General features: G+C 41.1%; 1 protein-coding gene and 1 non-coding gene across 2 annotated transcripts; one reads left to right on the top strand and one right to left on the bottom strand.

Annotated features, from left to right (window-relative positions):
* Nucleotides 1–3,522: 3,522 nt before the first annotated feature.
* Nucleotides 3,523–4,624, bottom strand: LOC126168908 (uncharacterized). The gene is made up of 4 exons (XM_049920600.1): nucleotides 4,505–4,624; nucleotides 4,214–4,447; nucleotides 3,878–4,171; nucleotides 3,523–3,642 (listed from the first exon to the last, which is right to left on the bottom strand). The coding sequence occupies exons 1-4, from the start codon at nucleotides 4,622–4,624 to the stop codon at nucleotides 3,523–3,525; spliced, it is 768 nt and encodes a 255-aa protein (XP_049776557.1).
* Nucleotides 4,625–12,570: 7,946 nt separating this feature from the next.
* Nucleotides 12,571–12,643, top strand: Trnar-gcg (transfer RNA arginine (anticodon GCG)). Its single transcript has one exon. It is a non-coding gene; the product is annotated as a tRNA-Arg (tRNA).
* Nucleotides 12,644–22,487: the final 9,844 nt, after the last annotated feature.

Below are 22,487 nucleotides of genomic sequence, written 5' to 3' on the forward strand. Positions count from 1 at the left end.
CTTAACTTAAGAATGCAATTTTTTTAAATCTAAATTCAATAGTGTCAGCTGTGTGACCTGTGTCGACGCCTACTAGAATGTCAATAATCTAAAAACAAATAACAAATCTTTTGTGTACCTTACTTTGTACATTCACGATATTTCACCCAACCCTTAAATTCTAACGTGCAAAATAATCCTAACATGCTTCAATCAACGCTTCCTGCCTACTTTGCAAAGGTAAAAGTCTTCTCTGCAGGCTGCAAGGTACTTATGGTATGCCTCTGGATGCTGCAACAGAAATCTCATCAAATATTACTGCGTGTCTGGTTTTCATCTTTCACGCTAGTGGCATTGCACCGAACATATCGGATGGTAATACACTAAAACATGGATCCATCGCACTCCATTACAATTAAATATATACAACAAATAAACAAATAAAAACTGAATGACATGGAAATGGCAATGCGCTTGATAGAGCTGCATGATAATCCCGTGCTGTGGGGAGCATCATTCTGTCGAATGCGACCGGCTCCTCGGGGCCTTTCACTGCGCGTCGCGATGGCGCACGGAAGCCAGAAACACACACATGCAACCGTTATATCATCTCTCCACATTCACACCAACTGGCTCACAACCCAGACACATTCAAAAATGACTATCTTAAGCTCAGAAACTACGTCTTAATTATTACAACAGAAAGTCTGTTCACAAGATACAGTGTGCTGTCAACAGACATTTACAATATTCTAGACCACTAGTGCCGTACAATACTCTGTTGGGTCACGTACACCCTGAGGCTGTGGGCATTAAAAATTCCAATCTCGCGTTCTCCTTCATAAATTGCACAGGCGTTGGGTCCTACTACCTGTCGAACCGAGTGTGGGCCCTGATATACAGGGTTATTACAAATGATTGAAGCGATTTCACAGCTCTACAATAACTTTATTATTTGAGATATTTTCACAATGCTTTGCACACTCATACAAAAACTCAAAAAGTTTTTTTAGGCATTCACAAATGTTCGATATGCGCCCCTTTAGTGATTCGGCAGACATCAAGCCGATAATCAAGTTCCTCCCACACTCGGCGCAGCATGTCCCCATCAATGAGTTCGAAAGCATCGTTGATGCGAGCTCGCAGTTCTGGCACGTTTCTTGGTAGAGGAGGTTTAAACACTGAATCTTTCACATAACCCCACAGAAAGAAATCGCATGGGGTTAAGTCGGGAGAGTGTGGAGGCCATGACACGAATTGCTGATCATGATCTCCACCACGACCGATCCATCGGTTTTCCAATCTCCTGTTTAAGAAATGCCGAACATCATGATGGAAGTGCGGTAGAGCACCATCCTGTTGAAAGATGAAGTCGGCGCTGTCGGAGTCCAGTTGTGGCATGAGCCAATTTTCCAGCATGTCCAGATACACGTGTCCTGTAACGTTTTTTTCGCAGAAGAAAAAGGGGCCGTAAACTTTAAACCGTGAGATTGCACAAAACACGTTAACTTTTGCTGAATTGCGAATTTGCTGCACGAATGCGTGAGGATTCTCTGCCGCCCAGATTCGCATATTGTGTCTGTTCACTTCACCATTAAGAAAAAATGTTGCTTCATCACTGAAAACAAGTTTCGCACTGAACGCATCCTCTTCCATGAGCTGTTGCAACCGCGCCGAAAATTCAAAGCGTTTGACTTTGTCATCGGGTGACAGGGCTTGTAGCAATTGTAAACGGTAAGGCTTCTGCTTTAGCCTTTTTCGTAAGATTTTCCAAACCGTCGGCTGTGGTACGTTTAGCTCCCTGCTTGCTTTATTCGTCGACTTCCGCGGGCTACGCGTGAAACTTGCCCGCACGCGTTCAACCGTTTCTTCGCTCACTGCAGGCCGACCCGTTGATTTCCCCTTACAGAGGCATCCAGAAGCTTTAAACTGCGCATACCATCGCCGAATGGAGTTAGCAGCACTGTTATGACTGCTGATGTGAGTGCATTTCAAGCACGACATACGTTTTCTCGGCTCCTGTCGCCATTTTGTCTCACTGCGCTCTCGAGCGCTCTGGCGGCAGAAACCTGAAGTGCGGCTTCAGCCGAACAAAACTTTATGAGTTTTTCTACGTATCTGTAGTGTGTCGTGACCATATGTCAATGAATGGAGCTACAGTGAATTTATGAAATCGCTTCAATCATTTGTAATAGCCCTGTATGTGGAAGTACTTTGCTATTCTTTTCTTCTCGGCATCCGACGGCCTATGCATTCTCACGAGGACTCGGTCCCCAATCCTGTAAGTATTTGTCCCTTTTTCCCTGCTCCCTTTCCATTCCCTTCGTCGCCTTCTGCGTCATGAACTCTCGGGCTCGATTCACGCGTTGCTGGTGTGTCTCTGCCTCTCCTCCTGTCGGCGGTTTGACGATCCTGTCAGCCGCATACTTCTCCAGTTTCTGGAACTGAAGGTCTATTGGTCTGCATCCTGTACTGCAATGCACGCCTTCGTTGAAGTACCTCTCTATCTTCAGCTGGTTCAAATGGCTCGGAGCACTATGGGGCTTAACTTAGGTCATCAGTCCCCTAGAACTTAGAACTACTTAAACCTAACTAACCTAAGGACATCACACACATCCATGCCCGAGGCAAGATTCGAACCTGCGTCCGTAGCGGTCGCGCGGTTCCAGACTGTAGCGCCTAGAACCGCTTGGCCACTCTGGCCGGCTCTCTATCTTCGGTAGGTGCTGTACACAGGCATTGTTAGTGTCAGGAACCAATATTCTAAAGAAAACGCCCAGCTGACGCATGTATTGCTCTGCATAGTTTGATTGGGGGTTTCTAATTGAGGAGAATGTCACTTTGATCCCATCCTTTTCCAATCCTGCCTTCAATCACGGTGATGTAAAAATTGTGGCATGGGCTGAAAGGACTCTCTAGGGCTACCCTCACGTGTGCATATAATCTTCCATCAAAATTATTACACAGCTTTTCGTTTTGGTGCGGTTTCTGGCGTAAAGCCTGGCGTGCTTAGTAAATGCGTCCACCACAACGAAAACAAACTGCCGCCAGTACTGTCACTTCAGCAGAGGGCCGTAATGATCAACGCACACCAGGTCATTCGGTGCTTCTGGTGTGATGGCATGCATTTCACCTCGCATAACTGCGTTTGGATGTTTTACATGCTGGCACATGTCGCATTTTCTAAAACTTTCCGTCTTAGAATGGTATGTTCCCACTCCTTGGCGATTGTTGCATACAACTTCGTAGCCCCGCAATGGCCAAGGTGCTGGTGATGGCGTTCGATTAAATCTTCTGAAAGTGCGTCAGAGAGCCACATTTTCCACCTTCGTTCCTTCACATTCCACAGGAAACATACTCTCCCCTCTATCCTGCACAATAGAGCAGTATATTTCTAATTCGCACATGCTCTGCACCAACGCCGCACATCAGACAGTCCTTTACTCTCCGGATTTCTGGCTGTTGATCTTGTGCTGTGGCTAACTCCCTCCTGTATTGTCAGTTGCACGCCTGGTCCCATTGTTGTAACATTGCCGTTATAACTTAACTATTTTCATGAGCGACATTTTCTTCGTCGTCATCTTCCCGCGAAGGATTTCGGCTTAAACAGTCATCAAATTTGTTGTGTTTACACTGGCAATAGGCGATTTCCATATCGAATTCCTGAATCGCCAGAGCTCAACGCATCACTCTGTTACTCGTTTATCTGATGGTTCTTAGGAGCGTTAGAGCATGGTGGTCTGCATACAAATGAGTTTTTCGACCGAGCAGGTAACTCCTAAACTGTTCCGTCGCATAGACTATGGCCAGCATTTCTAATTCTGTATGAAGTACCGTGTCTCTGCGTCCAGTAGCTTCCAGCTACATGTGGCGACAATGTGCACGTTCCCATCCTTACCTTCGTGTTGCAGACATCCCCCAATGCCTTGTGCACTTGCGTCTGTGAGAGTTGGAAAGATGTCGTGAAATCAGGATGCGCCAAACAAATACTGCCATGAAACGCAATCTTAACCTTCTCAAACACTTTTCCTCCTCTTTTCCCCAGCTCCACTTTTTGCCCTTCTTCAACAGCGCGTATAGAGGACTCAACATCTGCGAAAAATTGACAGAAATCAGCCCCAAGAACTGTCTTAATTCTTGCACGTGAGAGGGCCGTTTCATTTTCGTTGATTTCCTCCAGTTTGCACTTTTCCTGACGGATACCTTCTGGCTAGAGCTCGAACCCGAGATATACCACCCTATTTGCGCACAGTTTCGCTTTGTCAGGCCTGAGGGTCACTCCATATCTCTGGAGTACTGCCAGCAGCTGCTTTATGTGCCACATGTATTCTTCAAAAGTTGCAGACGCGACAATTATGTCGTCGATGTAGATAACACAAAATTCCCTCATCTCTGGATGATCATAGCATTCAGAGCCCTCATGAATGCCGGAGTCCTTCAGCCCGAATGGTACTCGGTTGTACACATTCTATTCCCCTTCGAATAAGATGGTAGTCTATTTTCGGCAGGGTGGATCGAGCTCAACTTGATTGAAACCGGTTGTAATGTCAAAGTTTGACAGCCAAATTTTTCCAGTGAACTGGCGCAGTATGTCCTGGATAGATTCTGGCCTTGTTCCATTTGCCTCCATATGATCATTTAACATCCTCGCATCGAGGCAACAACGTACCGACCCATCTTTCTTATGCACAATCGCGAGCGGATTCACATATTGCGACGCAGCCCGCGATATGACTCCGGCTGCTTCCATCGTCTGTATCGCTTCCCTAGTAGCTTTTCGGTGCTTACAGGCCAGGCCACTGGGTACGTTTTCCCTGTCGGCGGCCGGTCACACATTACTCTAAACTTATGGACCGCTCCCTGAAATCTGTTCGGTAGAAACGAGAATGTATCCTGGTATTCCATGATTGTTTTCTCTACCTGTTGCCTCTGCTGCAGGTTTAACCATTGGGTAACTTGAATACTCTTTCTAAGTATTCCCTCCAGATCAACCTCTGAGTTATCCACGCACACTTCTGGCTTATTGTCTGTGCACAGGGCGCCATCATTTACTGTGTACCTTGTTTCTGTGTGAGACGTGATCAATTCATCTCGCCGCTTCGACGCATGAAAACAGCTGCAGTCCTCCGAAAACCGTCTTACGTTTGCAAATTTTGCGACCGTGAAGGAAACAACATCGTCTTCCACTGCAGGCGGGTGGGCATTAATACTTCTGTGGCGCATCTCCCAGTGCTTCTCTGCCAGTCGGCACTCGCTTTCGCATTCTGCACTCCACATGAGCTTCTCTGTTGCTGTGGCGGCTTCACCTTCAACCTTTCTCTTTTTCTCAGCGCGCTCATCGTTACGGCATTTGACAATGGTCCCGCTCTGCATATTATTTTGTTCCTTTTTGATCGTGTCGCCAGTAATCGCATGGGCGGCTTGTGGTATCACAGGAGCGTACTCATTTACGGCCCCTGGCCCTCTAAACTCTAACAGAACACGCGCGAGGGTCTATAACCCATGACCAGTCGCATCGTGTCCGTCAGATTCATTTTCGTCGTCTGTGTGCGTGGAATTCTCATCACGACTTGCGAACGGCAAATTAACTTCATCTGGAACCCCTGTTCCCTCTAATAAATCACCTTTTAGCTTCCGTGACCCATCTATGAAAATTTTCTCTTTCTCTCTACATTTCACTAAATTAACTGTGCCCTTTGTGCCCTCTGTACCCCATGCGAAAAAACTGACCACGGTTTTAGTGGTCCAATCCATGACCACCGCTCTACTCGAAAGTATGTCATTCCCGATTATAAAATCGAGCGACAACCCCCAGATGACAATTGCATTCATCTGGGAGGTTCTTCTTCCGTCGCTTAACGACACCAAGATCTGTTTCTCTACATTCTCTGTTTCTCTACATTCTACCCAAAAGCGGGAATTAGTGAGATTACTTTTACGGGTATCTCAGCTAATTTACTTCCACTTTGAGAAATAAAAAATGTTGAAAGTGCTGTCATTTCCGACCCAGACTCCAGACATGCTCTCGTCTTAATTCCTTCCTCAGTTATTTCAGTGAGTGGACACCGATTGTCAGTTTTTTCCAGCAACTCCGGGTCGTCACAGTACTGGTCAATGTCGTCTTACGCTTGTGATTGCCACTACCGCACATTGCGTATGTGATGGCCCTTCTTTACCGTGGCTTCTCTAAAATACCTCATTTTCTCTGATCATCCATTTGCGTGACCTCATGCTCCTCTGCCTGAGGTGGGGTCAGAGGCGGTGAACCTGCATTATTCTCACGGTCTCTCCCATAACGCGACGGGTGCACGCAGTTCACGTGGTGTCTGTGGTTTGGCACTTCGTTCCTGTCTTGTTCTCCGTGATGTGGACCATGACGTCTACTCGCTCTCGCCTATTCCCCTCTTCTCTCCTTCGTCCGTTATTGCGCCAATTCTGTCTGTCATTGCGGTGCAAAAACCCTTGCGGCGCCCCATTTTCTGTCCTAATTGGGTGCCCATTTGCTGTCCTTTGCTTCTCCTGCTCTTCTGTTTCGTCCAGGGACCTTAAAATATCGAGGAACTGTTCTCTCCACAGTGCCCCGATGAGTGCACGTTGAACAGGAAAGTGTGAGCGCATCGCGCTGCACCATTCCTCATCTGACTTTTTGTCATGCAACTATCCCGCCAGAACGACAAAGTGAGCAGCGTAGGTTACCATGGATTGGCGTGACTGTGGCACATACTGTCCACGATGTATACTCATTTTTGCACTTGCCTGTGCGGCCAGGTTTCAGTATGTTGCCAGAAACTTAGTGAAGAAATCCTTGTAACTATTGTTCTCGCAAATTGTAATGTCAAACAAGGCAGCCTCTTCCTGATCGAGCGTCTGGCGTGCAACGAGTAAAGTGTTACATTCCGCCATTCCTTTCGCACGCAGATATGTGTCTAAATTCTTTAGGTATGCCTTCGGGTGAGTACTGCGAGTTCCGCCGAATCTGGGCAGTGGTATGTCCACCCCGTGCATCGGGAACGCGGCCTGTAAATTCGGTGGCGTGACCTGCGTTACAGGGATATTTCGTTGTCGAATTGCAGGCACTTCTTGCTCGAGGACTGACACTCGTGTCCGTGTGTCCATCGATGATTTACTTTCCTCATCTACGCGCACAAAGACATCAGTCCGCTTCGTGTTTCACCGCGTTTCTAAGCTGCCAAGATTCGTTTCACACTCTTTTCTCACCTCGTTTAGGTTTTTTGTGACCACCGTCCGTACAATGTGACCATGCAGAGCGCAGCGTGGTAAGTCACTATTCATAAACAGTTCGAGATACTGAAACGTTTTCAGTAAATAATAGTACGCCAAGTGATGAGTAGTTCTCTGTACAATAAATACTGAGCTGTTTTTATCTATCATAATGTGGAAGTATATTAATGCCGTTCGTTAGTTTATGAAAGGAAAAATACAGAGTTATAATGCAAGTCAATGTTTACAACAAAAGTTGTCGCAAAAACAGCAGGAAGTAAAAATATAGTTACTTCTGGCAAGAAGTTTTAATATACTGCAAGTGCGGCTTCATTCGTGTCTGTTATACAGCCCCTGAGAAAAGCATTCGTACACAGAAAACGAGTTTTGAGTTCTTTGTATTTCATACCAGTTCCCTCAGAAATGTTACGTGTATAACGGTACAAACATTGCTCAATGTACTTAAATTGATTCAACAGCTGAAAATTGAATGTCAAATAAACACAAAAACACAGGGCTTACACGGCTGTTAATCATTGAAAAAATATGGTAGTACACATTATCTTTGCAGCCGAAAATATTTTGTTTGCCATGTGAGCTTCCTTCTAATAAATCACCAGTCGCAATCGATTTGTTATGAATTGTGCAAGTTTGTTTATTATGTCTGGTGTCAATGTTCTTCCACTTATACTGCAGTATTGCTTTAAGGTCTGATTTGCACCATCTTTTGTAATTCACTATATAGATGTTCAATAATGTTTATAGTGATTCCACTTACTTGCGACCCAGATAATTAGTGACCTATAACGTCATTTTTAAATTACAGTATCTAACTTTTTGTTCCCTTTTTATGTGTACATCGATCGACAGATCATGGATGATATTTATATACTATTATTACTATTTTGTTATTTTAGGTGTGATAGTCCACAGTGTCACAAAAATCTATCAAGAAATTTTTTGGAGGTGGTAGTAGCACCAAAACATGTCAGTTCCTTTGCATAAGCATTACCCTCGACAGTGGCCAGTCTGTCTGATAGTAATAATACCAGTCAAAGATACAAGAAAGCACAAACATTGACACTGGTAAGTTGAATTTTACAGTCAACTATGAGTGTTCCTTCCTGTGCTTGTTCCATTATACTATGTGCTCACTATTAATATACTTTGCTTGTTGAAAGCTATTTCTACGTTAGTGTGATCTGTGCGATATACCTCGTGTTGCACGTTTTTATCGTTAACTATTTCAGGTAGAGGCGATGTACGTAAAAGTTGTGGCATAGGTCTGTCGAAGGATGCAGACACCTCTTACTGACATGAAAACACAATGGGCTTTGGTTCAAGTATACCTGATACTGAAACAAAATTTCACCCATCAGAGAAGTATAAGTTTCCGCGAAGAAATGGGCGATCTTGTAAATCGGAATGGCTTGTGGCTTATCTGTGGCTGCATTACGAAGAAATGACTGCATTCAACCCATTCACTTAGCGAACAATAGAAGACCACAGAAAGAGACGACTTTTCTTATAGAAGTTTTCTGTAAAGGGGAAAAAGCTGTGGAAAATTTCAAGATACACGAGAAGAGTATTTTTCACCGAGAATCTCTAGCAGTTATTCAGCAACATGAAATTAGCACACCTGTGATTGCCCAAGTCGCGCAACATCTGCTAAGTGATTAGGAGAAAGCCAATTATCAGTTCACTCACGTTCCTGCGACGAACAGAAAACGCACTGTCTCTGGGAACCTCATGAGGTGAGAGGGAGAGTGATGCGCCAGAACTGAAGACGTGTCAGAAATGCCATGACGCTTGGTCTGCGACAGCGATACAAAACGAAATACTGGAAATAATGGCTCACATGATCCAGCGGGAAATTGTACAGCAAATAAAAAATTCTGCGCCTTACGGAATTATGGCTGATTCAACGACGGACGTGGCTGGCCAGGAGCAGTTCACTCTTTGTGTACGTTGTGCTGACTCTGAGACGCTCGAAATACAGAACTTTTCTGGGTTTGTATAGTCCACTGCAGCAGTCATTGTTTGGATCTGGTACTCAGGAAGTTTCAGTAAGCTGTAATCCATTGTATGATGGATGGGTAACTGTGGAAGACGTCTCGAATATAATTCTAGAATCCGCAAAAAGGAAAAACATGTATGCAGATGTTGTACCACCATCTGGTGTCGATGAGACGAATTCAAACCCAAAAGCTCAGCGACTGATTTCAATGTGTCCAACTCGATGGGTTGTAAGAGAAAAATCTTTGAGAAGTTTCAGCGAAAACTACGAGTGGGTCCAGAAAACGGTGGCCGAAATATTGAATGTAGCAAGCTCAATTAGGAACGAAAAAAGGTCAGTCCTGTGGGGATTTGCGAAGCACCTCGAAACGTTTGAGTGTTTTTTATATAACGGTAACAACTGAAATGTTTGGACAGTGTGGGGAATTGGCGAGATCCCTACAGAATCCTAATTTTAATGCAGCTGTAGTGAAACATTCTGGAGAAGCTCTAAAAGTAACTCTTGAAAATCTTGAGAGGACGAAAGGAAATCGTATGTTGTTAGAGATATCCAAAGATTGTTCTAAACACTTAAATATTAAACTTAAATATCTCACGGCCAAGAAAAATAGCAGCGAAATTGCAGCACACAGAAACACCTTCTGTTCCCAAAGAATTGTCTCAAAAACTAAAATTTAGGAAAGACTTGTTACAAATTCTTGGTCGTCTTCCGAATGAGATCGACCGAAGATTCAATCAACAGGATCTTAAGCGACTATCCCATCTTGAACAGATATTTATTACGTCCTCAACAAACACGTCCTCCATCTACACGACATTTGAAAGAATTTCTTGGAGTGCATACTGAAACGTCCCCTTAAAACAAATTATACATATGAAACGTCCACTTAGAACAATTATACAAGCCTGTGCTTAACCTGACACACAATATTATTTAGCGCAACGCAATCTGACTTTCAATAACCCCTACAAAACAATGGCCCTGACTAACTTTAACCTATACCTTTTACAAATATTATTTAGCGCAACGCAATCTGACTTTCAATAACCCCTACAAAACAATGGCCCTGACTAACTTTAACCTATACCTTTTACAAATATTATTTAGCGCAACGCAATCTGACTTTCAATAACCCCTACAAAACAATGGCCCTGACTAACTTTAACCTATACCTTTTACAAATCACTTACCTCACAAAAATCTTCGCTACTCAAGCTACTGCAAAACAGCGAGCGCCACTACTGCCAGCTAAATAAAAGATTCAAACTACTGAAGGTACTAACTACTGATAGGGATAGTTAGCAAATGAAAGATATTAATAGAGAACAAACAATGTATTTACCTTAATATTCATAATTGACATTCAGTCTTACAGATTATCAAAACTCCGCCATCTCTCTCCACACGTCCACCACTGCTGGCGGCTCACCTCCAACTGCCCAACGCTATCTGCTGTTCACATCCAGCTATAGCAGTTCATGACAACAATGGCAGGCAACAATGCAAACTAGCCACATACTGCACACAGCACAGCCAGTGATTTTCATACAGAGAGCGCTACGTAACGTTGCCAATAAGCTTCAGTTGTTGTAGGACTTGCTGTAGGACATGACCTTGGTTAGTCAGAGGAGGTGAACGACATGGGCTCAAGAGTGAAGAAATTGCAAGCTGAGAACTTCAAACTAAAGAATCACATTTGCCTGACACTGAAAAACTATGACAATCATATAATGCATATTACAGGTAATGCTTATACAGAACTGAAACATTTTAATGAAAATTATGGTGTGTTCCTTACAGTTTTGCTAAATCTTACCTGTCCACATACTGAAGCTAAGGTGTCAGGCTTTGAAACATCTTTGGATGACTTACGGCAGGATATTCTCAATGGTCACATTTCTGATGATGAGCTTCATGACAGAATTGGTAATCTATTACGGAATCGCTCCAAGGGAGGTGAAGTTATTGACTACATGAACTCTCCAGAGAAAGCACTTCAAACTGAGGGAGGAACTATTACTACACAAGGAAAGGGACAGACTGCCACAGCCTCGCAAACAACAGAAACTGTCACAGTCAAAGGATGTTCTTCACAAATTAATGCGTACACTGAAAGTGTAACAGTAAAAACACAAGAGCAAAGCACTTCTAAGAAGAAAATACATGAACACATGACAAGGACAAGTATTCCAGAAAGTGCACAAGTGAGGGTGGGAGGCCAAGCGGAAACAAGAAAAAGTGCATTGTCAGAAGAGCTGATTGGTTCACTAGCTAAGTCACCATCTAAAATTTCTATATCTACATCTACACACATTTCTGAAAGATGTCAAGCTGCCACTGATTCCAAGGACTCACCTGTTAGTACAGAAGATCCAAACAAAAGTATGTTAAAACATATTGTGAAAAATGTTGTCCAGGAAATCACTGAATCTATGCTTGCATTGCATCACGATGACATAAGGGATATAAGAAATGAAGCAAAGAAATTGATGCAAAGCTTTCCAATTTTTAAGTCAGCACTATTACTAAACATGGAAGCTACCACAAAACTTAAATCACATCTGCAGTATATTAAAGACATGCTTTATTCAGTCCTGGAAAACAGTCCTCATATGACCGACAAAAGAAAAATTGATGAAATTTTTAGCAGTGTTAACCTCCATGCACTGCACTTAGAAAAAGCTATGGATTCCCTGCAGGTAATTGAAGTTACCTTAAATCCAAAAGGAAGTGCAGTGTTAAATGTTGAGAGAAGTAATGTTTGCACTGTTTCTGATTTCATTAATGAGGTTTTTATTAATTATCACCACAATACACACCCCATGGAGCACTATAGAAAACATCCTAACAGCCCTCATGAGGAAAACAATATGTATACTGCAACTGAAACACCATCACGTAAAAAAGTCATAGATGATCCTACTGTGGAAGTTTTATCACAGAAGAGTGCTATAGAAAGACATGGAAAGATTTCTAATTTCGAAAATTTGCCGAAGATAGAAACTGATGATAAATTTGTTACTCAACACCACCTCCATTCAAAACTAAGTAAATATGACAAAAGACTGACACGTATAATCAAAAAAGAGAAAAAGAAGAAGAGACTGAATAAACCATCTGAGGAGCAATAAATGCAATCTGGACAACATCAGGTTTAGAGCACTAATAAAATGAGGGAACATAATAGACCTAAAGTGATATGTACTGGCAGTGATGCCAGCAGTGATACTGATGATTATTCTGTGCATGACTGTAGCAGTGACATAGACCTTGCTGGTAGTTACCCTGAAGAAAATTACTACCAGGACAAGTATGAATACCAGTTTCATCAGCATACAACACATGCAACTGCAGGCCCTGTGGCGCAACGGATAACGCTTCTGACTGCGGATCAGAAGATTCCAGGTTCGAATCCTGGCAGGGTCGCCATATGAAACGTCCCCTTAAAACAAATTATACATATGAAACGTCCACTTAGAACAATTATACAAGCCTGTGCTTAACCTGACACACAATATTATTTAGCGCAACGCAATCTGACTTTCAATAACCCCTACAAAACAATGGCCCTGACTAACTTTAACCTATACCTTTTACAAATATTATTTAGCGCAACGCAATCTGACTTTCAATAACCCCTACAAAACAATGGCCCTGACTAACTTTAACCTATACCTTTTACAAATATTATTTAGCGCAACGCAATCTGACTTTCAATAACCCCTACAAAACAATGGCCCTGACTAACTTTAACCTATACCTTTTACAAATCACTTACCTCACAAAAATCTTCGCTACTCAAGCTACTGCAAAACAGCGAGCGCCACTACTGCCAGCTAAATAAAAGATTCAAACTACTGAAGGTACTAACTACTGATAGGGATAGTTAGCAAATGAAAGATATTAATAGAGAACAAACAATGTATTTACCTTAATATTCATAATTGACATTCAGTCTTACAGATTATCAAAACTCCGCCATCTCTCTCCACACGTCCACCACTGCTGGCGGCTCACCTCCAACTGCCCAACGCTATCTGCTGTTCACATCCAGCTATAGCAGTTCATGACAACAATGGCAGGCAACAATGCAAACTAGCCACATACTGCACACAGCACAGCCAGTGATTTTCATACAGAGAGCGCTACGTAACGTTGCCAATAAGAAAACATAAACATCAAACTTACATAAAGAAAACATAAACAGCCTACTTACAATACAACAGGCTCTAACCTGGATAGGCTTCATGCACAGCTCGAAATGCCACGAACCAATACAACTGGTATACAACCATGCAATGTATTATCTATTGGAACCTGATAATGTTAAAGAACTCTTTCAGGAAGCTATTCGCCTCATCGTTCTGATTCTGACAGATCCAGTATCGTCAGCATCCTCGAGAGGTCATTCAGCGTCGTGAGACGAATCAAAATTTGCATCACATCAACGATGACTCAGTCGAGACTCACTCATCTATTCCTGTTCCATGTTCATCAAGGCAGGGCTGGAAAAATTAATCTTATGGATGCCTGTAGAATTTGTATCCCCAACTGTGGAAGAGAAAACTACATTTGAAAATTGTTTGTAAACTATTTTAGTCAAAATAAATGCTTTCTTCTTTTTCAAACAAATTATGTTCTTCTTTTTTCCATTAAGAAGTGATGCAAAGTGTTTGAAAATACCAATAATAACAAAAGGTTTCTCTCTGGCCGATTACTATTGCAGTCCACAGTAAATATGTACCCCTTTTCGTAAATGGTCTCAAGCCAATGTAGGACCAATGCCTTCCCAGATAAGTGGTGTCTTTTTCAAAATTGAAGCAACGAAATTATTTTCGAGAACATGACCTATGAAATTGGGTCCATATCAGTATTAATGAGTTGTTTCTCTCTACAGAAAACACAGCGCTGATTGCCCAACACACCTTCTCACACTATCGGCATGCATGTATTTTTAACAGTTTTGCTGGAAGACGAAATCAGTAAATGGGTTTGTTTGCCCCCCTCCAAAGAAATAGCTGGTACAACACTGACTGGGAGTCTTCACATATCAAACAATTTGAACAAGAAGGGAAAACAGTTCAAAAAACCATTGCATTTGCAAGTAGGGTTCTATTCACATGCGAAAGAAACTACTCCATAACAGCACTAGAAGCTTTAGCTGTAGTATGGGGATTCTAAACATTTAGATTTTTCCTTTTTGGTAGAAAAACCAGAGTTTACACCGATCACAAAGCGCTAGACTGTTTAGTGAGGGTGAAACTAATGTATGGCAGACTTACATGGTGGGTACATACCCTACAAGAATATGGTTTCACAGTCATTTATGCACCTGGGGCAACAAAATTAAGAACAGGCGCCAAGGTGTAGCAAAGACGGCAAAAGGCAAAATTCACAAGAGAAACACTTCTCGATCTGCTGTGCGAGTTCCATTTGAAAACTTTATCACTAATGCTTTTAATAAGATGAAAACAGGACAAGACAAGTGTAACACCATTATAGATTGTGAGTAATTGGTACATGTAGTTATATTATGAAGTGTTTATTCTGTATGAGTAAAGATCTTTGAACTGTTGGAGGGAAGTGGAAATTTGTGATGTATACTTTGTAAATATTTAACGGTGTGTTTAAATAATGGAATTTTATAAAATATGTCTTTGTAAAAACAAAATTGTATGTAGAAAACTGATTCATACTTAGGGATCTTGTATTGTGAAATAGAAAATACGTAGGGAACCCCTTCCATTACGGAAGGGGCTTGGCATGCGAGAAAAGGTGGAAGTGGCGGTCAGTCTGCACCGTAAGAGAGATAGCACGCTAGGCAGTCAGCGACTAGCAGTCTCATAGTCAACACCGAAGGTGACAAGTGAGGCATTCTGAAACCAAATCTGTGATGGAATGGCCTCGGATGTGGCTCCGGCTGTAAAATGGTGCTCTCGAATTTGTAAAGCCTTTAAAGATGATGAATAGGTCAGCAAGAAGAATTAAATAGAGCTTAAAACCGCCAGAAGGAGACCGGATAGTCATCAAGTGCTTGCCAACTCTATTGCGCCACTGCTTCACCTACTTTGGAAAACAGATATGTTTGCCAGTATGAACCGGTGTGCTTGTGTGTGCTTTTGCAATAATAATTCATGTGTTGCAAATTTTTGTTTGAACTTTGAAACTGTCCTCTTCATGATATCAAGCAGAGTCCTTTCCTACAAGTGCTAAAGACCGAGTATCCTGTTTATGAAGAAATGCGAATTTGCTTTTATTTAAAGGTGCCTAAGTTTCAGTTTTAAAGTATATAAAAGTCGCTTGTTAAATCATTTGTTTCATAGATAAAGAGAGAGGCACATTATTTTATTCACGTTAAAAAGCTTTATTTTGCTTTGAATTGCTACTACTTTGATTGTGCCAAAGTGTAGTGCTAAAGAGTATAAATGTTGATAATTAAAATCACTTGCTTAGCAAGTAATGAAAAAGGCACATAATGCTAAACCTATTTGAAACTTTACTTTACCTTGAATTTATTTCCGAAACTAAATAAGAAATTGCTAGTTAAATTGTTATAAAGCATTGAGAACTAAATAATCTTAAGTGGGGTTGTAAGTCAGCATTTATGTGATTCAAATTGTTTCTGAAATGTGTGCATAGTTGCTTATAAAGTAAGGAACAGTTTATGGGGCTCCCACTCGAATCTTTGCTAGCAGGAAAAGGTTAAATTCAATTCGATTTTTGCCATTAAAATCTGGAACATTTCCACAGTAGAGTAAACATGAAATACCTTAGTACAGTGTAAATTATAGCATTTGTGATGTGTATGTGTTAGTCAAACTTGAACTCTTGTCAGGTTCCACTTAATCTTGTGAGGTCTTTGAGAATATATTGTGCTGAATTAATTAATGGTTGAGGTAGTAATTATACTTAACAGAAGTAAAGTCTCTTTTATATTTCTGTGATTGCTAACCTGTGCTATTAATAGCTACTGCTGTCCACTGTGCATTTCGCCTAGTAGTTGTGTGTGTTCATTGCACTTTACTAAGAAAGAATTTATGAAAGTCCCTTTTGCAAGAGTTTATTTAAATCCACGGAAAATAATGTTTTCATATTATTATGCCCAATTAGGCTAGTGACGGTTTATTATTTCATTTGAGGGAACTTTATTGCTTTCATTTCTTACAAAATTAAAGTCTTTCTGCTTTCTACTAATTGCCATAGTACGAAATTCGTGTTCGATATCCTCTATCCATTAGGTTAACACACGATCAATTTCAAAATTCCTCCCAGAGGGTAATGCTATATTGTATGTTAAGGTCACGTTTGGCACAACGTACAAACATAAGCGTTATACAAGGATTCAGAAATCCTAAAGATCAGCCACAAGTGGAAGCATAAGAATGAAATAGACAATCAACATTATTTGTTGTGAAATGATATCTTGTTTTATCAATAAAGTGTAGGTACTACCTTATGGGCCGTTTGTCTGCCAAACGAATAAATGAACAAACACATCTGGCACACCCATCTAAGCTATGGTCATTTTGGATCAAAGAAAGGCTTTCTCAAAATCAAATGGACATGTCACTTCAATAAGCTGGAAAGACGAATTACAATGGCAGTAGCAAAACAAGGGCACCAATGTATGCTGTAGTATCTACTAAATTGAAACATTTAGCTACAACAGACCTCATGGGGCTTCTTCCCTGTTCAACAAAGGGATATAAATACATTTTTGTGGTAAGAGAACTAACTTCAAAATATGTAACACTAACACCTTTGAAACATGCAAGAGGAAGGAACATTAGTAAAGCCATGAAACAGGGTTTTGTAAAACAAGTAGGGCATGTTGACAACTTGGACGCAATACAGGTTGATTAAACGACGAGACATACTAAAAAGGCACAGAATCAAACCTGTATATATTTCGAAGTATCGTCCTCATTCTAATCCATCAGGTTGCACAATGAAGGATTTAGGCGCGACAAAAGGCACAACACTTGGGATATCCATTTACGAGACTTCCAAGACACAGTAAATGAATTGCCTCATACCACAACTTAACTGCCACCCACAACTGTCCTAAACAATCAATAGCCACCAGAGAAGATAAGAGTAAGTCAATTATTATACGCAAGGTAGTTATAAAATTTTATTGTAATCAAATAGGAAACTTACAAGAACATCATTTTTCGACATACTCTCCTTGCGTTTCAATGTACTTGGTCTATCGTCGTACAAGCTTCCTGATGCCCTCATAAAAGAAGATTCTCAGTTGAGCTGCCAGCCAGGAACGAATCACTTCTTTCACTGCTTCGTCTGAGGCAAATCGACAGCCACTGTTTGAGTGGACAACACAAGTGAGAGTCAAAAGGGGCAAGATCGGGAATACATGGAGGATGATCCAGTAGTTCAAATTTCCGGAGAGTTTCAGCAGTGTGGGCAGCAGTATGCGGATGGGCACAAGTGTTACGCGAGCATCAGTTTTCCTGCGGACGGTTGGGTCTTGAACTTTTTCTTGCATGACGAATTTGGATGTCTCCATTCCATACTCTGCCGTTTACCCTCCGGCTCGTAATGATGGATCCATATTTCGTCGCCAGTAATGATGCTGTCTAAGACGTTGTCCCTTAGTTACCATCGCGATCCAAATGTTTTTTGCAGATGTCCAAGCGCATTTGTTTATGCAACTGCGTGTGTTGTTTTGGGACCCATCTTGCACAAACTTTTTGAAACCCAAGTCTGTTGTGGATGATTTCGTAGGCAGAACCGTGACTAATTTGCAGAAGATGTGCCACTTCGTCAAAAGTTAATCGTCTGTCTAAGAGAATCATTTTACGTGAACGCTCAATGGTTTCTTCATTTGTGGCGGTAAACGGTCGTCCGGCTCCTACATCGTGCGTAACACTTGTGCGACCATTTCGGAATTTTTCAACTCATTCGTAGGCACTGCTTTGTGGCAAAACACTTTTCCCGTACTGTACCGAAAGTCTTCGATGAATTTCGGTCCCTGATACACCTGCCGACCACATAAAAACGGATCACTTAACGTTGCTCTTCTTTGGTGTAAATAGACAGCGGAACAGTCATGATTAATAGCACAGCAGCGATAACGAAATTAACCTAGCAGCTTGAAAATTGCAAAGATATAACAACAAATAAACAAAGCTTGAGTCATCAACCTAAAACGACAGTACTAAATAAACAAAAATATAACTAAACTGTGGATAATAATTGACTTACCCTCGTAAATTCCTATCAAGTCCGAGGCAACAACACAGGCAAGACATAGCACATGCAATATGTAATATTCGCTGTGCGGGCATTATCTGATAAAACAGGGTAGACAGAAATGTAAGTAGGTTAGGATTTAAAATAGTACAGAAGGTACTAATCGAAACACAATGCCTGTCAAATAAGCGAAAACTAGAGTGTCAGAAATTCTTTTTTGCATATGGGGGTCCAGGTGAAGTCTGTCATATTGCCCAATTGCCCAAGCAAACTCAGTGGAAATGGTCGACCCCAAAACACAAAAGTCATTAGTAGTGAATAATATAAGCCACCTCAAGACAGGACAAGAATAATTACGTAAGGCATGTTTAGCAAAGTTAATACAAAATAAATTCTGGTAAAAGAGTAAATGATGACCATGTGTTCAAGGCAACATATTTCATAATATACTCTGGTTACGACACAACAGTGCAATCGTCGACCATTACAAAAGCAAGCTGCGGCGGGGCGGTTTGACACTCTGATCGTTAGCGCTGAGTGAAGCAAGCTGCAAAAATAACGTCCGCTCACCTCAGTATAGCGTTCGTTCACCACCCATTGCTCTGCGTTCGAGGGTACTATGTAGATGATGTTAAAAGCAGCGTTGAAGAAAACCATCGTCCGTACTTTCGAGTGCAAAGTCCACGTAACTCAGGTAACAAAATAAACCTGTGAATCTTTAGTACTAAGGGCAAAAATGGATGCTTCATTCCTTCATTGAAAAGGTCCGCTTATCAATACTTATGTTCTTTAATGTCTTTAAACAAGCCCACATTTACTTCAATATCACATCCACTACTAGTTCATACAGCTTATGTCACACACTAGACAGCTAGAACAGCACTAAATCCAACCCGAAATATTACGAGATTAATACAGTCAATACTCTGCTACGGAACGAGTGTCACACTCGGTCCTTTTCAGTGGATTCTTCAAAAGAAGATGCTCGCCAAAAATGTTCTGTAAATGCATACATTACACGCCACGCAGAGTTCCTTACAAGAGCTGATAGTTTGAAACGCGCTTTTCTCTACGACAAACACTCCAAAATCTCCCAAACTTCATAGAACTGTCCGTAACTGCATCTGCTTGAACAGCGATATAAACCGAACGCAATATAACAGTCTTTTCTTCATTTTTCAAATAATTTCTTCGGATACGTCTAACATGACCTTCTCGTCCGGCAGCTAGTCCACGACTGACTGAATGCCGTTGATTTCAGGGCATATAACTCATTCCAATGCGCGGGAAAGACTTTACTCTCACTGGTTGATCAAAACGAAGAGCCAACCAGATTAATCTGTCATGATCATATTCGCGCTCAAACTGCTTTACTCCAGTCAACATTCGCAGATGCATCTACGTCATTTCATGCTGCAAGTATTAACAAAATGTTCCACCAAACCAAACGAAACCAAAACTAAGAGAAAACTATGCTTTAAATATTCTTTAGAACTGATTATCCTCTTACTACCTTCCTGGGTGCCTTATTACAAAAGCAAACGTTCATAGACAAACGTCATCCGCCAGTTAGGGGGATTTACAGTTTTTTCATGACATCCTGGTGGCGTAACACTTGCTAGTTACGTAAGATGTAATACAATATAGAATTGAAATTTGACGTATCTCCCACATACACACTCACATTCACTCTCGTTTACTCTCAGCCTAACACAAAATAAAAATATTAACTTTTAAACTGTTATTTCCATTTTGAATGAAAAATTATCGAAAGTTTAGAATTGAAAATCTTTATAAAATAAATCAGCGCACTAAGAGTGCTACTACTGTTTTCTGATAACAAAAAGAAATATAAACTGTTGTTATTACTATCTGAATTTATTTTCTTAAGTGTCTAATAGGTTTTTATAGGCGGCGGTATCAAATTTCAACACTAAGCTCGTCTGACTAACAAAAGGTCATGTAACAAATTTGGAATAAAACAGCTAATATATAAAGTAGTTATTTAGTTTCTTAGGTGAGGTGACTAAGTGATTTTAGTACGTGCCACAGTGAGCATTTTCACAGTCAGCTCTAGCGGCAGGTGGGGCTATGACGCATGCCGCAGGCCACATGCCCGCCACCACCAAACGCTACTATACTGCAGGCTTCCAAAACAGCTTGCCATAAAGTAACAAATTTACTGCAAAAATCTGCAGTCGGGTAATAGCTGCGACGCTACAAAGCCATAAGGAGTATTTTGAAACAATAGTGAAAGAATAAGCTAGGAGAAAGGGAGACAGACAACCCTAACAGCAGAAATCCAAAATGATCTGTGCATTAAATTTTCTAATTAATAGGACACTTCATTTCTATAAAGAAAAGAAACATAACTTAACTTCTTGATATGAGTTGGCTTAAAGTTTCCTGTGCCTCCTATGTACAATTACTTATATACACCATTACTGTCTGCAGAACGCAAGCTAAGTATCATCTTCCTATCACTGAGAACTGATGCTGTTTAAGCCTGTGATTGAACTGGGGCCGACCAGCAATGGGTGGCTGGCTATCAGTGTTGATAGGAGGCGCTGATCTCTGTCTTCCTGGAGTTGTGGTGCTGCGTGGTCCTTCCATTGCACTTGGGTCAGCGCCTTCTTGACGCCATTTCGTGATACTGAACTGGTCGGTGCGCAGTTTCTTTAGCACTGCACATATATATTTATATTCACAGAATCGAGAATTGATGTAAATAAGAACAACCGTTATGCATGAAGATGTATGTCAATGGTTTAATGAATATGTAAGTAAATAATGTTTAAGACACCAAAGTCAAGAGCTCGCTGAATGAAAAGATAATGACTTGTTGTAATAACATAAAAGGAGGCTGGTGGACCTAAGGGCCACAAGTATCAATATGTGAAATATATTTTGTACACAGATAGTGGTGGAAGGTGTAAAAGTATTATAGGATCATAGCAAAGGATATGAGGCTTCAGTAATTAGTAAGACTCTTCCGAATGTGAGGACCTTAATTATTATTAATATGTTGAGCAGGATGAACCGCAAATGATATGTCGTGCTTAGGGGAAAATAAAGCAAGGCTAATATGGCAGCAAAACTACCTTATGTGTTGGGAGATGGGGATTAAGAAGGATTAGGTCAGAAACAGCAGTTGACAAAGGAACCAGAGACAATATGTGACGTCACAAGTGCATCTGTAAATGAATGCACACAATGTATGCGCAGCTAATCGATTTATTTTTGTAGGTAGACATGAGTCAAATAAAGAGTGGAAAAAGGGGATGTGTATGTAAATATAGAAGAACATAACTAAATAATAGATAAAAACGATGCAGTAAGTAAAAATACATGTACGTGAATCAGTTGGATGGTTAGACTTAGAGAAACTCTTTCAGATTTTAAAAAACCTGCAGTTAGACAGCTGATCGATGATTGTCAATGTGGATGGACAGAAGACACGATGAAAGAGTAAATAAGAACTTACACAGCATGCACAGCTAATAATTAAATAGAAGTAGGAAATGAATACTAACAGTGTGCAAATCATAACCCCAAACCCATGCATCACAAAGACCTTTCAATCATAAGCTATGAACTAGGAAGATGAGGAAACCTGATAGCATTAAATGGAATCCAAAACTTCAAGAATCAACCATCGTATGTATAATGTCTAAAGAGAAGGGCAAAAGGTGTAACAGAGTTAACTTCTTTTAATAACATTACGTACAACCTGTTGTGAAAGTCTTTGTCTTTCAGAGCGACATGTAACTTAAAGTTAGATTATCACATAGATTAAGTACAATCTTGTATAGAAGACTGTATATACGAGATGTGGACACAAGCAAGAGGACAATGGTGTTGAGACGTCGAGCCAGGAGCCGAATGATTGTGGGACAACATAATGGAACATCAAGGAGACAGCGCAGGTAAATGGGGAGAAATCAGTGACTCATGATAATTTACCAGCAATAAAACGCATTTAATGAAACCAAAAGCGGTAGTATGAGAACGAATGAAGTCAAAAATGAGTGATGAGGAACCTTACTTCCAACAGGAA

The sequence above is a fragment of the Schistocerca cancellata genome, chromosome 1 (assembly GCF_023864275.1).
Source record: "Schistocerca cancellata isolate TAMUIC-IGC-003103 chromosome 1, iqSchCanc2.1, whole genome shotgun sequence".
Classification (NCBI taxonomy): Eukaryota; Metazoa; Arthropoda; class Insecta; order Orthoptera; family Acrididae; genus Schistocerca; species Schistocerca cancellata.